This window comes from Capra hircus, chromosome 29 (assembly GCF_001704415.2).
Source record: "Capra hircus breed San Clemente chromosome 29, ASM170441v1, whole genome shotgun sequence".
NCBI lineage: Eukaryota > Metazoa > Chordata > Mammalia > Artiodactyla > Bovidae > Capra > Capra hircus.
Window position 1 is genome coordinate 23,149,214 of NC_030836.1, and position 15,082 is coordinate 23,164,295.

The 15,082-nt window shown below is 40.1% G+C and overlaps 1 protein-coding gene across 2 annotated transcripts in view; it reads right to left on the reverse strand.

Moving 5' to 3' along the window:
* NELL1 (neural EGFL like 1) overlaps positions 1-15,082 on the reverse strand; it is a 1,021,410-nt gene that overhangs the window by 495,237 nt on the left and 511,091 nt on the right. For both annotated transcript variants that reach the window (XM_018043583.1, XM_018043582.1), the window contains exon 13: positions 9,188-9,313. In XM_018043583.1, coding sequence (XP_017899072.1) covers positions 9,188-9,313 — 126 coding nt within the window. The remainder of the gene's footprint in view (positions 1-9,187; positions 9,314-15,082) is intronic.

The following is a 15,082-nucleotide window of genomic DNA, read 5'->3' on the forward strand; positions in this document are numbered from 1 at the left end:
GAGCCTGGTGGGCTGCCATCTATGGGGTCGCACAGAGTCGGACACGACTGAAGCGACTTAGCAGCAGCAGCCGCAGCATCCAATTGCATTTATTTCAATTGCTTCTATGACTGAAATAGTTTTCAAGGCTTTCAATATACTCTAAAAGATGCTTTCAGTTGCCTACACAATTGTGGATCTATACATATGCACAAATATTATCTCCTTCCTTGACAATAAAACTCAAGTATTATAAAGGAATACTTGGGCTTTATTTATCCTGAGGTGGACCTGCACTACATCTCAGGGATAAATCTTGATTAAAGTTACTTCTACTTGCTTTTTCTAATGCATAGTTTAGTGTTAGTTTTTCAATCATGTCTGACTCTTCACAATATCATGGAGTGTAGCCCAGCAGGTTCCTATGTCCATGGAATTCTCCAGGCAAGAATAGCGGAGTAGATTGCCATTTCCTTCTCCAGGGGATCTCGACCCAGGGATCAAACCTAGGTCTCCCACATTAGAGGGATATTCTTTACCATCTGAGCCACCAGGGAGAAAGAGAAAACTCTTGTGGAGAAGACTCTTGAGAGTCCCTTGGACAGCAAGGAGATTAAACCAGTCGATCTTAAAGGAAATCAACCCTGAATGTTCACTGGAAGGACTGATGCTGAAGCTCCAATACTTTGGCAACTTGATGCAAAGAGCAACTCATTGGAAAAGACCCTGATGCTGGGAAGGATTGAGGGCAGGAAGAGAAGGGGGGCAGCAGAGGATAAGATGGTTGGATGGCATCACCGAGTCAATGGACATGAGTTTGAGCAAGCTCTGGAAGATGCTAAAGGACAGGGAAGCCTGGTGTGCTGTAGTCCATGGAGTCACAAAGAGTTGGACATGTCTTAGTGACTGAACAACAATAAAGCAAAATTTATTAACAGAGTATTTTAAAATATTTCAGCCAAGGAGATCTGCTAGGGATGGACTTTTGACAAAGTTATCCTTGGTCTTAACAAAGAACTCTAGGAAGGAAATCGTCTTTGGGGATATCGTTAAGTCAAGATCTGACATGTAGGGTTGTTTCAGCCATCCTGAAGCCTTGAAGAGAGCTAGCTCAAGTTTCAAAGTATCAGGATGAAAATAACAAAGTATAAAGTTGGAAACAATCTAGGAAACTGAGGATGTCACAGAAGCTTAATATACTAATTCTGGAAACACTGTCTTGGACTTTTTTTTGTGGGAATAAATTTATTATGTAAGCCTATAGAGTTGGGTTTTTGTTTGCTTTTATTATTTAAGCTAAAATAATCTGAACCAATATACTTACACTGTCTATCTTCCAACAACTCTGTGAAGATACATAAAGGATACTGATAAACAGGCAGAGAACTCAAGTGATTTTCCAATTTACATAGTAAAATTTAAAAAATGGCACTGTCAAAGGTTACATCAGTAGAATTTATATATTAATTCATATACTAGATTTTAACCATGAAAACTTAGAGCTTTCATTTTGGCCCATGAACAAATAATGTATATTTTCAATAATCTTACGTAAAGGAAACATAATCCAAAGGTACCTCACTATACCTTAAAAAAGTACGGGAAGAACTAAACATATGCATTTACCAAGTCTTTAAGATGGAAACAAAGAACATATGAGAGCTTGACGGGTTATTAAATAGAAATGTCCATTCGTTGTGTCAGCTCAAATGTGGATATGACCAGGGCTTCAAGGCTGGCCTCAACAGTGATGTAATTGCATGTTGTCATTGAGTCACTAAGTCTTTTGTGACCCCATGGACTGTAGCCTGCCCTGTTCCTCTGGCCATGGAATTTCCCAGGCAAGAACACTGGAGTAGGTTGCCATTTCCTTCTCCAGGGGATCTCCTGACCCAGGGATCAAACCCTCTTCTCCTATTTGGCAGGCAGATTCTTTACTACCACTTGGGTATGGTTGGATGGCATCACCGACTCGATGGACATGGGTTTGGGTGAACTCTGAGAGTTAGTGATAGACAGGGTGGCCTGGAGTGCTGCAGTTCATGGGGTCACAAAGAGTTGGACATGACTGAGCGACTGAACTGAACTGATTGTTAATAAATATCTGGTTTCTAGCTTCTCCAGGACACATGTGGAAAACTAAAATTGGTGTGGAAAATCAAACATTCATTCTATTAACCCCATTTGGAGGGGTCTCTTAATTTCTCCTGTTTTCTCCTTTTGTTGACTGTTTTTCACATGTGATGGGCAGAGAAGTCCCATCGCAAATCCATATGTGCACATAAAGTAGCTTGCTATAATTTCATTTCGACTTAGTTAATGGTTCTGAACTCCTGTTTTTCTGAGCTAGTGGGTGTGGAAATGTTGTCTCAGTCATTTTGAGAATTCTTTTCTTTAAGCTGGTGGTGTCATGGTTCTAGAAAATTTCAAGTGACCCTGACACTGGCAAAGAGAGAGATCAGTCTGGTCCTGGGCCTGTGGAACACACAGGAGATGAACATCACCATGGAGATGGTTTATCTTTAAGGAAATGGTTTATCTTTAAGGAGATGGTTTATCTTTAAGGAGATGGTTTATCTTTCTTTAAGGAGATGGTTCCATTTATCTTTAAGGGCTCTTTGCAGTATCACAACAGTCAGGAAACAGTTGAAGATTCAGATCCTACCCATGAGGCCCACTTGAAGAGCATCCCACAGCCTCATTCTCTCCAGAATCTCACATTCCAAAAGGCAGCCTTAGAGGTGGAGCCCTTCTCTTCAGAAACTGCTCAAGTCTCTGCTTGAATTACCTTCAACCACCAAGTCACCCACTACCCATTCAAAGCAATCCTTTTCTAGTCTACAATTCAGAGGGCAAGTTTCCTTGTTGATTCCCCCCGCCCGCATTTCCTCTCCAAACTCCAACCCTCTGTGCTCTACAAAAGCAGGAGCTGTCAACCTTGACTGCATGTTAGAATCACTTGGACATTAGAAAAACAAATAACACTGAAGCCAAGTCACAACTCTAGACCAAAGGAAAACCAAAACCCCAAGGGGTAAATCTCAGGTTATCAACTTTTAAAAATTCATGTCCTAAGTGATTCTAACCTAAGGTGAGGGTTGAGAACCTCTGCCCTAAAGACTTAGAATTTGGGGATCCTGCTGTGCTAGTTTTACATATTCCTCTGGAGGGAGAGGAGGGTGACAATAACGTCTGTCTAAATAAAGGGAAGAAAAAAAAAACGAATATGCAGGACAAGTCAAAACAGGAGACAAATGTTTCACAGAGAAGCATCAGAGTTTTTAAGTGGGTTTTGAAATATCCAAAGGTACAAGCCTTATTTTGACTTTTCTTATTCAATATGTCAATATATGTAGTCTTATTATCTTTATTAGAAAGATTGGCCTTCTAAAGCATTTGACAGAGCATTTCCTATTAAAGTAAAAGTAGTCTACTAATCCATGACTGGAATTTTATTCTTATATCTGTATCTCCTCTTGCTGTTTCTGCTTTAGATGCTCAGTCTTGTCCAACTCTTTTAGCAACCACACTGACTGTAGCCTGCCAGGCTCCTCTGTCCATGGGATTTTCCATGCAAGGATACTGCAGTGGGTTGTCATCTCCTCCTCCAGGGGATCTTCCTGACCCAGGGATCAAACCCACATCTCTTGAATTTTGCAGGCAAATTCTTTACCGTTGAGCCATCAGGGAAGCTCCTATCTCAACTGAGTGGCAAATAATTAGTAACTTGCACTAGCTATGATGCCAGGTAGTCAAAAGTAAACAAGAACAATATGTCCAAAACAAGCACATGCTATGCGCTGGAAATATGAGGATAATCAGTGTGTAATTCACTACTGTGCTCAATCAAGGAGGAAGATTTTCTACTTCAGCTACATTTCCCATGACTTTGTTCATTGAAAAGTTACCAGGTATCTCAATATTTGAAATGATCTGTATTTCATTAATCTTAGTAAGAAAATATTTTTCCAGAGAACTACTCTAAAATTTCTAACTTTTACATATTTTAAATTGTTTTCTCACCTTTGATTATATGGAACTAAATTTAAACCATTAACTCAATAGACTATTACATCTAACTTTCAATTTACTTGATTTCAAACATATTTGCTGTATCTCCATTCCATGCCAATATCAAAGAATATTAAAAAAAAAAAAAAGATCTCTCAGCAAGGTAATGGAAATCACATGTGGTACTTGTTATTTCACTTCTTCCCTTTATTTCTTGCCTTTTTGGAGCTTTTTGGCGTAAAAATGAATGCTCACCCATTATTGTCAAGTACCTGTCTTATTGCTGCATGCTTTGATCATAAATCACAAGTCTCCTCCCTTAAAGTTGCCTGAATATTCAATGATAATGTCTTATCAAACAACCTAAACACAGGGAGTTTTAACTGGGGTAAATGAATGTCAGGGACCAATAAATCAAGCAGCTTGACCATCGCAAAAATCAAAGGATGCAGGGAAGAGAAAACCACCCACCCCCAACCTCAATTTTAGACACTTCTCCCACTTCAAAATTCATAAAAGAACAAGAGCAAATCAGGGATCTCTTACAGAACAGAAAGTGATTTAGAACCACACACAAATTCCAAGATCAAAAACTTTCCCAGTGTCAAAGACTCAATGCTTTCAATTTTACCAATGAAAACTCTCCTAGAAAAAAGTATGGAGCCTAACACAAACTACACAGTTATGTCAGGGAACCCCCAGCTCCCCCCACCCTCCACCAGTAATGACTGAGTTATATCACATTATAAAGTTCTAGACACTTATTTTCAATGTTGACGCCTCAGAACTTTTAATATCCCATGAGATATGACTTTTTCACTTCTAACCAGAAAAATGTCAGACAGAGGTAACATTTCTTCTCTGTTTGATATACTGTCTTTATTTCCAGCATCATCTTGGCATCTGTTGCCTGTGGTGCAGCCTTTGCCAAAGGACTGTTGTTACAGCATAGAACCCGGGAAAGTCAATTTTGGGGTCCCTTCTCTGGAATTTGTCAAGGGCCATCACTGTAGGATGTGAAATACCCAATACTTACACCTCAACTCTTCTAAGACTTTGAAGAAGGACTGATTTGATAAACTTGGAACATTGTTGATGGAGAATGCACATTTGAGTTTGCCACACTAACCATGAACTTCCAGGCAAAGAGGTCATTTGTCAGTCATCTCTTTGGTCATATTTCCTAACACTCATGATAGACAATAACTGTATATTGGACATACAAATGAATAAATGAAAGAGTGAGTGAATGAATGAGTGAATCATTCATTCAATGAATCAATGTATCACCAAAGCTCATACATCTTCTTTAATTTAAGATCACTAATTTTTGATCAAGTGCAGATTTTCAATAGGACTACTAACTTCTAAAATGTTAGCGCCCGAGGAAATGACAACCCAAGAAAAATTAAAGAGTAAAAAATGACCCAATGTACCTGGAAAGCCAACTGAGCAGTGGCAGCAGATACTTATTGACTTGGGACAGAGACTAGAATGATCTTTGGAAATAAGAATGTCAATAATGAGAAATGCCGTGTCAGGTGAACAGAAGGATGTCTTCAAGCCTGTGAATTTCTCCTAGCAATGTTTCTTCCGGGAAACAAAGCATCTGAAAAGACGTCTTGCAGTGGCATACATTTACTATACACCTCATTTATTACAGAGGATTGTAACTGGTTGGGGGAAGACATCTTCTTTCCCAATAAAGAAATGGCAGAGATTAGATGTGGGGACCTGCTCTGTCTTGAAGAATCAAGAGCATATTTGGCCTAACAGACTTATTTTCAGGAAACGAAGGTAAATGTCAGAGTCCAGTTGACTACGAAGCTGTCTAATGGAGGCCCTTGAGTTTGGTCTAGAGGAGAAATGACCCCAAGGAGAAAGTTTCTCTCTCAGCTCTCCTCATTCCCATCAATGTTCCTTCAAAATAAATTTAGAAAAAAAATAGAGTTCTCTCTCATACATGTCAATATGAAATCCTATTAAATACCTATGTGTAGATGTCAAGTTGAATATATGATTCAGAAGCTCATGAGAATTTTGGACTCTGAGGGAGAGGGAGAGGGTGGGATGATTTGGGAGAATGGCATTGAAACATGTATACTATCATGTAAGAAACGAATCGCCAGTCTATGTCCGATGCAGGATGCTTGGGGCTGGTGCACGGGGATGACCCAGAGAGATGTTATGGGGAGGGAGGTGGGAGGGGGGTTCATGTTTGGGAACGCATGTACACCCTTGGTGGATTCATGTCAATGTATGGCAAAACCAATAAAGTATTGTAAAGTAAAATAAAGTAAAAATAAAAATTAAAAAAAATTAAAACAAGATTGGAAATGGACAGAAATTTAGAAGTTATTGACAGAGATGCTATAATGTTGTAATATTGAATTGGAGACATCTAAAAAGATTATATAGATAATAGGAGAAAAGGTTCTAGGGCAGAGCTCTATAGTACTTTAACCTTTAAGATATCAGCAGAGGAAGAAGAATAGCCAGGAACACTGGGCAGGAGGCACCAGTGACATAGAAAGAAAATCAGGAAACGTATTGTCTCAAAGGTCAAAAAAAATGATGTGTTTAAATAAGGAAGATGTAGTCAGCTCTGTTAAATGCTGCTGAGAGGTCACAAAGATAAGATTAGATTGAGCAAAACGGGGCTCATGGTTGACCTTGATAAACACACTCTCTGCTGAATGGTGAGACTGGAGGACTTAATGGGAGGGGTTGAAGAGGAGATGTGAAGGAAGTATATGCAATGGAGACAACAACCACTGACAAATCAACTAGGAGGTGAAAAGAAACAGAAAAATGGGCAGTAGATAAAAAAAATCCAGGAGCAATGTAAGATTTCTTTTTTAAAGAAAGAGATCTTATCCTCAATCCTTTGATCTATGGAGGGAAGTCCAAAGCCCTCATTGAGATTTTTGACACTCCTGAGAGGAGGCCATGGTGGCTATGATGCATGTATGTCTGTTTAAATGCACTCTGGGCATCAAGGAAAGGATAGGAAGAGTTACCTCTGCCTCTGAGTTCATGCTGTCCTTCATATACATATATGTACCATTTCTGCTGTCTGCCATGTTAACTTAAATTTCTTTAGGGTGGGAAGGGAGAGGTTCACCTTTAAGCAGCAGATTTTGCTGAAGGTTAGAGGGTCAATGAGGAAGACTCACATTGCATATTACATAGCAAAACCACCACAACAAGTCACCTCACATTAAATATTCCTACCCTGAAAAATCCTTTCAGCCATCCTTTCACTGGGTGGTTTTCACTGGCCTCTGTCCTCTACGGCAGGCACCTCCAACCTCCAGGATCTGATGCCTGACAATGTGAGGTGCAGCTAATGCAATAATAATAGAAATAAAATGCACAATAAATGTAATGCACTTGACTCATCCCCAAACCATTCCCAATCAGTTCATGGAAAAATTGTCTTCCATAAAACTGGGCCCTGGTGCCAAACAGCCAGGGGATCACTGCTCCATCACACCCAGCCTTTGGCTCTCTGGCTGGTTTCTGTCTCCTCTTTTTTTCTCTCTTTCGTTCTAACTTTTCTATTCTGTCTCGGACAAAATATACACACAAACAAAACAAAATATGTGTGTATACATTTTGTCCTGCAGCGCTATGTTTTTCTAGAGGGGGAATGGAGTACCCACTGATACCCATACCCTTTCCTTTTACTCCAAACAACACAGCTCTCTTTCTAAAAATAACTCTGGGGCTAGTTCCTAAAAAATAATACATTTTCCATCCTCATCCATGTCTTTAACAGGCTTTCAATATGTACCAGCTCTTGCCTTCCTCCTTCCATGACAAAGTAAGAGCAGAGGTGTTATGGCTTCTCATATAATTTCCACCCAGCAGTGCCTTAATTAGGTCTGGGCTGCATGATAAGGTGCAGCTGTGCTGGGAGGTGATTTGCTGCCTCTGCCTAATGTCAGAACTAACATAAGTCAGGACCACGTATAGACCAATGAGAACAAAGTTATTGCCATCCAGAACATCACAGATTTTTCAATTGTTTATTGACAGGTCCACAAGAGTTTTGCCCCCTTAAAATGTTTATGTCTCAGCATAATATTTACCAAATCTTTTTTTCTCCAGGGGTTTTTTTATACGAAAATCATGTAAAAGAAAAATAAATGAGATGTGACCAACTGTGCGAATCAGAAACCTCATCAATCTGAAATCACTAGTCCTTTTAGACAAAGAACAGTAACTTTAAAACATTATTAATACAACAAACAAGAGTAAAAGTATTTGGAGATAAAAATCATACTTCTCAAACTTTCGTAACTTTTTGTACTTTTGGAAAGGTCATTCGAAATAAAAAATATTTAGAAATGAGTACCATTCCATTGTGAGTGAAGAAATCATTGTTAATATACCAAAGTCATTAGGACCAAGAGAAAGATACAAGAGTCAGAGAAATACATAACATGACTGAAATCTTATATTCAAAGAGCCCTTTCTTTATAAGTTACAGACTGGGCATTTAAACACATTTCATCCAAAAGAAGACAGAATCAGAACCTTCTTACATCCTGGCCAACTGACTGCTCATGTCTCCATATTCATGACTTAAATGCTAACAGAACCTCAAACCAAATGCCCACAAGCTAGCACTGCTCACACATAAGCACCAACCATAATGCCTGGCATTCCAGTTTAGGGCTGACAGCCCAGTGTGATGAAGGGAGAAGAGAGGAGAAACTAACAATATGTCAGTGAAAAGTTTTGAGTGACCCCCCATAGACCCAATCCCACCCACCAGGTACTCTTCTACACTTTAAATTTAAGCTCTTGTCCTTCCCAGTGAAAACAAAGTACATTTTCTCATATACAAAAACATTTCACCATGATGAAAGGAGAATAGTTTGATACTTTTCTCTTTTTGGAAAAGGAATCTCTAAGTCCTTCAGTGTTACCATAGGCAACCGAGACTTCAAATTCAAACCATATACGAATGTATGTGTGCACACATACCGAGGCAGACATAACAAGAGTGGAAACAAATTATGCAGACTTAAATTCTCATTGTTTTCAAAAAACTTGATGGCAAGATAATTAAAGAGAAGAATTAGTTTGGTAAAAATAGTATTAGTGTACTTGGGGCTAAATGAAACAACACAGATAAGATGCAGAGAAGGATTGAATCAGAAAAGCAACATTGCTTATTAGCACTCACCTGTACAAGAGAAGTCATCCACACGAATGTATCCTGGGACACAGTCACAGCGATATAACCCAGGCAGGTTGACACATACAGTGTTGGCATGACAGTAATGCATCTTAGCTGCACACTCATCGATATCTGAAGAAGAAAAAAAAAAAAGAAGCAATAACACAATTAGATGAATGACTGAACTAATTTAATCTTACAATGAAATTAGAAAAGATGAATGCCCGTGGAAGTCAAGAGAAAAAGCAAGATGAATTAGCACAAAAGCTTAAGCGCAAATTTCAGCTGGTGTAGAAGATTCCATCTAATGCCGAAAATCTTTCGAGAAAGATGCATGGTGGGATACAACAGTGAAGAGCTCAAGAAGCATGAAGACTGAATCTATTATTAATCCTTCACCAAAAAAGATGCTTGATTTAAATGTCCCAAATCAAGGAGTTCTGTGTCCAGGCATTGACACCAATGAATATTTATTAGGTGTCCACTGTACACAGTGTGGCTTTCATCAGAGAGATCAAGAGAATTCAGCCCCTCTCTGCTTGTTTTCCTTACTAATACATGCTTTAACCCATCTGGTACAAAATGATGGTGGAACCACTTTTTCCCATGTTGTACTATGAATACAGACAGCAACTGCTGTCTAATGAAAATTAATGTCTTTCATCGCTTGACCTGGAGATGCATCCCATGTCACAGAATAATGAGATGATTCAACAAAAAAAGATCTTTTTCTCTTTGGAATTGAGATCAGAGCATCACCTTCTGTCTCATAAAAAGTTCATGATAAGAATTAAGATAGCCTACAACCATAAGCATAGAGTTTAGTCTTTTCTAGAGTTTATGTTTTAAAAATGGGTTTACATTCATTTTACTCAGACTGCTAATGTGTGATGGCCTGGGAGAGGGAAGAATAAAAAAAAAATGTGGGAATCCAAAATAGCCAATACGAGCTCTAGCTCCAGTCTGGTTAATTAGTAGCAGATGACCCTCATCATAAGGGTTACTTCTGAACCTACTGCTCTATATCTTTCAATGTGCCATCTAATTTACCCACATACAATTCCATGAGTGAAGTACAGCAAGCACTGCCATCATTCTAAAGTCTAGACTGAGGCTTAGAGAAGTTAAATGTCTGGCACTAAGTCATCCTGTAAGAACACACTATATCCACAATTTGAAATCAAAAGTCCAACTCTTATTTACTATAATCTACCTATGGTTTTTCCAGTGGTCATGTATGGATGTAAGAGTTGGACTGTGAAGAAAGCTGAGCGCCAAAGAATTGATGCTTTTGAACTGTGGTGTTGGAGAAGACTCTTGAGAGTCCCTTGGACTGCAAGGAGATCCAACCAGTCCATTCTGAAGGAGATCAGCCCTGGGATTTCTTTGGATGGAATGATGCTGAAGTAGAAACTCCAGTACTTTGGCCACCTCATGTGAAGAGTTGACTCATTGAAAAAGACCCTGATGCTGGGAGGGATTGGGGCAGGAGAAGAAGGGGATGACAGAGGATGAGACGGCTGGATGGCATCACTGACTCGATGGACGTGAGTCTGAGTGAACTCCGGGAGATGGTGATGGACAGGGAGGCCTGGCGTGCTGTGATTCATGGGGTCTCAAAGAGTCAGACACGACTGATCGACTGAACTGACTGACTGACCTCATGAAAGCACTCTGAGAATGATAACTAGTCAAATGTGGCATTACTACTAAGATAATCACTGAAATCCTAGTAATCTTCATGCATAGACACTACATCGAACCACTGAAAACTCATTTATTTACTTTAAAAATAAATGTAGATGGGTTTATTTCCTAAATAAAACACCCCAAAGTAATATCAGATTCGTTTCAGTACTAAAGATCTGTTAACCTATGCTTGAAAGTTAACTGAGGCTCTGAAAGAAGACACAGTCAGCAAGACTTCCATAAATTTAAGAAACAAACATCAAAACCTAGTGAAAGAATTCAGGCAATCAATAACTCTACGTGTGCAGTATCATGAGCTTTCAAAATAAATGGCCAACAGGAATATAAAAATTGTATAATAATATGAGTGCATCAAGCTTGGGTGTGGAAGGGACTCTCCCAAAAATCTGGGATAGGATAGTAACTGCGTGAAATCATTAGAGGTGCTTCAGATCTTTCTGGCACTCAAGGCAATAGAATTCTTAAATAAGTTGGTTCCTTGCATCGTTAAAGCATTTTGCTTTACAGAAGAGTGAATATCACAAAAGTCAAGAGGAAAAGTGTTTCAAAAAAGGAATGATGGTCAGTTTTGTCACCTGATGCTGAAAAAGTTGAATAAGATAGAGACAGAATTAACGTTTTGATTTGGCAAGAAGTTCCTTGCTGCCCTTGAGCTGTTAAGAGAAGTTTGGGGAAAGTGGAGTCAATTAAAGAAAGAAGGAAAGATGAAGGAGACAGAAAAACAAGGCAAACTTTTTGAGGTATTTTGCCATCAACAGAAGAAAAACTGTAGTAGCTCTAGGGAGACTCTGTGTTGAAAGAGAGTCTTGTTTAAAGATTGTTCTAGAAAAGATCACAGAATATTTACACACGGTTGGACACGATTCAACACTAGTGAAGAAAACTGACATTACAAAAGAGACAGCAGGGATTTCCCTGATAGACCATTGGTTAAGACTTTGTCTTCCAATGCAGGGGATGTAGGTTCAATCCCTGGTCAGGGACGTAAGACCCCACATGCCTCAAGGCCAAAAAATCAAAACATAAACAGACATAATATTGCAACAAACTCAATAAAGACAAAAAGAATGGGAGCAGATTTCTGCAGGAGCAAAGTCTTGGAGGAGACAAGAGGAGTTGAGTTCCAGTCCACAGATGGAGCACGTTATTTTTCCAACAAAAATGAAACTAACAGATAAGGGGTTGGTATATTTGGTGGTGGAAAGATGAAGTAGTGCTCCTTTGCTTTTTTTTTATTTCCTCAGTGAAGTGAGAGAGTAACATCTGAGAATTAGTAGATGGAAGTGGTACTAGATGTTTAAAGAGAGGGGAAAAGGTATGAAGTCATCATTTTGGGAAAATGAGGTCGCTCAGTCATGTCAGACTCTTTGTGACCCCATGGACAGTATCCTACCAGGCTCCTCCATCCATGAGATTTTCCAGGCAAGAATACTGGAGTGGGATGCCATTTCCTTCTCCAGGAGATCTTCCCGACCCAGGGACTGAACCCAGGTCTCCCGCATTGTAGGCAGAGACTTTACCATCTGAACCACCAGGGAAGTGGAAAGAAGGAAACAATTTACTAGAGAGTACAGCATGTGGCTACAGAGCCACATGTGACCTGTGACTATAAATGCTAAGTGAGAGCAGTCAGCGTGGCCATGTGCTTCACTCCAGATGCACGCGATACTTGGGGAAGGGGCAGGGTGGTGGAAAAGAGGCGTACTCAAAGATGAGTTTTTGAACAAACAGGATAGATTAAAATGAGAAACAAGGGAACTGATGTTGCAAGAAAAGAGCTGATGATCATGAGATGCCAAGGAATCGCAGTTATTAAGCAAAGAGCTGAGGATAGCAAGAGGGAGTTGAAATGCACTGCCCAGATCAAAGCTAAAGAACTTGTTCCCGAGCCCCTGGAAGTACTGCCTGCTATAAAAATCTTCAACTGTTAGCCTTTGAGGAAAACTGTCCTTGACTTATGTGAGCTGCCTCACCCTTAGTCACACCCCCACCCTGAGGACAACCTTCACTGAAGGATGGTTCTCCTTAACAGTAACTCAAGATAGTTGTGAAAGACTATACCGGGTTCTCACACACTAGTAAAGTAATGCTCAAAATTCTCCCAGTCAGGCTTCAGCAATACGTGAACCGGGAACTTCCTGATGTTCAAGCTGGTTTTAGAAAAGGCAGAAGAACCAGAGATCAAATTGCCAACATCTGCCGGGTCACTGAAAAAGCAAGAGAGTTCCAGAAAAACATCTATTTCAGTTTTATTGACTATGCCAAAGCCTTTGACTGTGTGGATCACAATAAACTGGAAAATTCTTCAAGACATGGGAATACCAGACCACTTGACCTCTTGAGAAACCTGTATGCAGGTCAGGAAGCAACAGTTAGAACTGGACATGGAACAACAGACTGGTTCCAAATCGGGAAAGGAGTACATCAAGGCTGTATATTGTCACCCTGCTTATTCAACTTTTATGCAGGGTACATCATGAGAAACGCTGGGCTGGAAGAAGCACAAGCTGGAATCAAGATTGCCAGGAGAAATATCAATAACCTCAGATATGCAGATGACACCACCCTTATGGCAGAAAGTGAAGAGGAACTAAAAAGCCTCTTAATGAAAATGAAAGAGGAAGAGTGAAAAAGTTGGTTTAAAGCTCAATATTCAGAAAACTAAGATCATGGCATCCAGTCCCATCACTTCATGGGAAATAGATGGGGAAACAGTGGAAACAGTATCAGACTTTATCTATTTGGGCTCCAAAATCACTGCAGATGGTGACTGCAGCCATGAAATTAAAAGACGCTTACTCCTTGGAAGGAAAGTTATGACCAACCTAGATAGCATATTCAAAAGCAGAGACATTACTTTGCCAACAAATGTCCGTCTAGTCAAGGCTATGGTTTATCCAGTGGTCATGTATGGATGCGAGAGTTGGACTGTAAAGAAAGCTGAGTGCCAAAGAACTGATGCTTTTGAACTGTGGTGTTGGAGAAGACTCTTGAGAGTCCCTTGGACTGCAAGGAGATCCAACCAGTCCATTCTGAAGGAGATCAGCCCTGGGTGTTCTTTGGAAGGAATGATGCTAAAGCTGAAACTCCAGTACTTTGGCCACCTCATGAGAAGAGTTGACTCATTGGAAAAGACTCTGATGCCGGGAGGGATTGGGGGCAAGAGGAAAAGGGGACGACAGAGGATGAAATGGCTGGATGGCATCACCGACTCGGACATGAGTTTGAGTGAGCTCCCGGAGATGGTGATGGACAGGGAGGCCTGGTGTGCTGCAATTCATGGGGTCGCAAAGAGTTGGACATGACTGAGTGACTGAACAGAACTGAACTGAACTGATACCAGGTTCAGAGCACTCAATGAGATTCAGCTAACCCCTCCCTCTGCACAATTCTGTATCTTTCCCTTCTCTCACAAGCATTCCATCCCTATTAAGTTTCCTGCATGTCAGCCTCCATCTCAGAGTTTGCTTCTCAGGGAACCTTAACTTCAGTAGGACTCCTGAGGGAGGCAGAAATGATTCCAGTGTGAGGACTACACTGTGTGAGCTGGAAAGGCAGACGATGGAGTTATAGAGTGATGTGCTTGACACTAAGATTTCAAAGGTGATTTAGTTGTTGCTAATTATAAGATCTTTTATTTGACTATGTGAGAGTGGAAAAATAGATCATTGTAAGTGAGGGGTTGAGAGACCAAGAAAAGCCAGATATAAGAGGGGGCTGGTCTACATTAGCACATTTCATCCAGTATATTACCAGATTTCCTCCTCCTGAGGAAATAATTCAACTGTACTTTCCCATCCTTTTCCAAGCATGAATCTGAGAAGCCTACCACCTTGAGATAGAAAGATTAAGGGCCAGCGTCAGACTTAACATGTTTCCTTCTTCCTGTCTTGGAAATTATGAAGCACAGAAACGGAAGCTCTTCCAGCCTGCATCCCTGAGTGAGGAGCAGATCACCAGACCAGCATGATGGACATGTTTGTTGCATGACCTAGAAATATGCTTTTGTTAATTTAAGCCATTGAGTCTACCTTGACCAGTACAGAGAATGACCATGAGAAGCACTGCAATGAAGATCATTAAATTTGATCTTGAAAGATGAACAGAAATTCAGCTTTGAGAATGGAGATGAGGAAACAGAAGGGAAACTGCAGAGCCTAAACTTTTTGTCTTTGCAGAGTTATAAAGAGA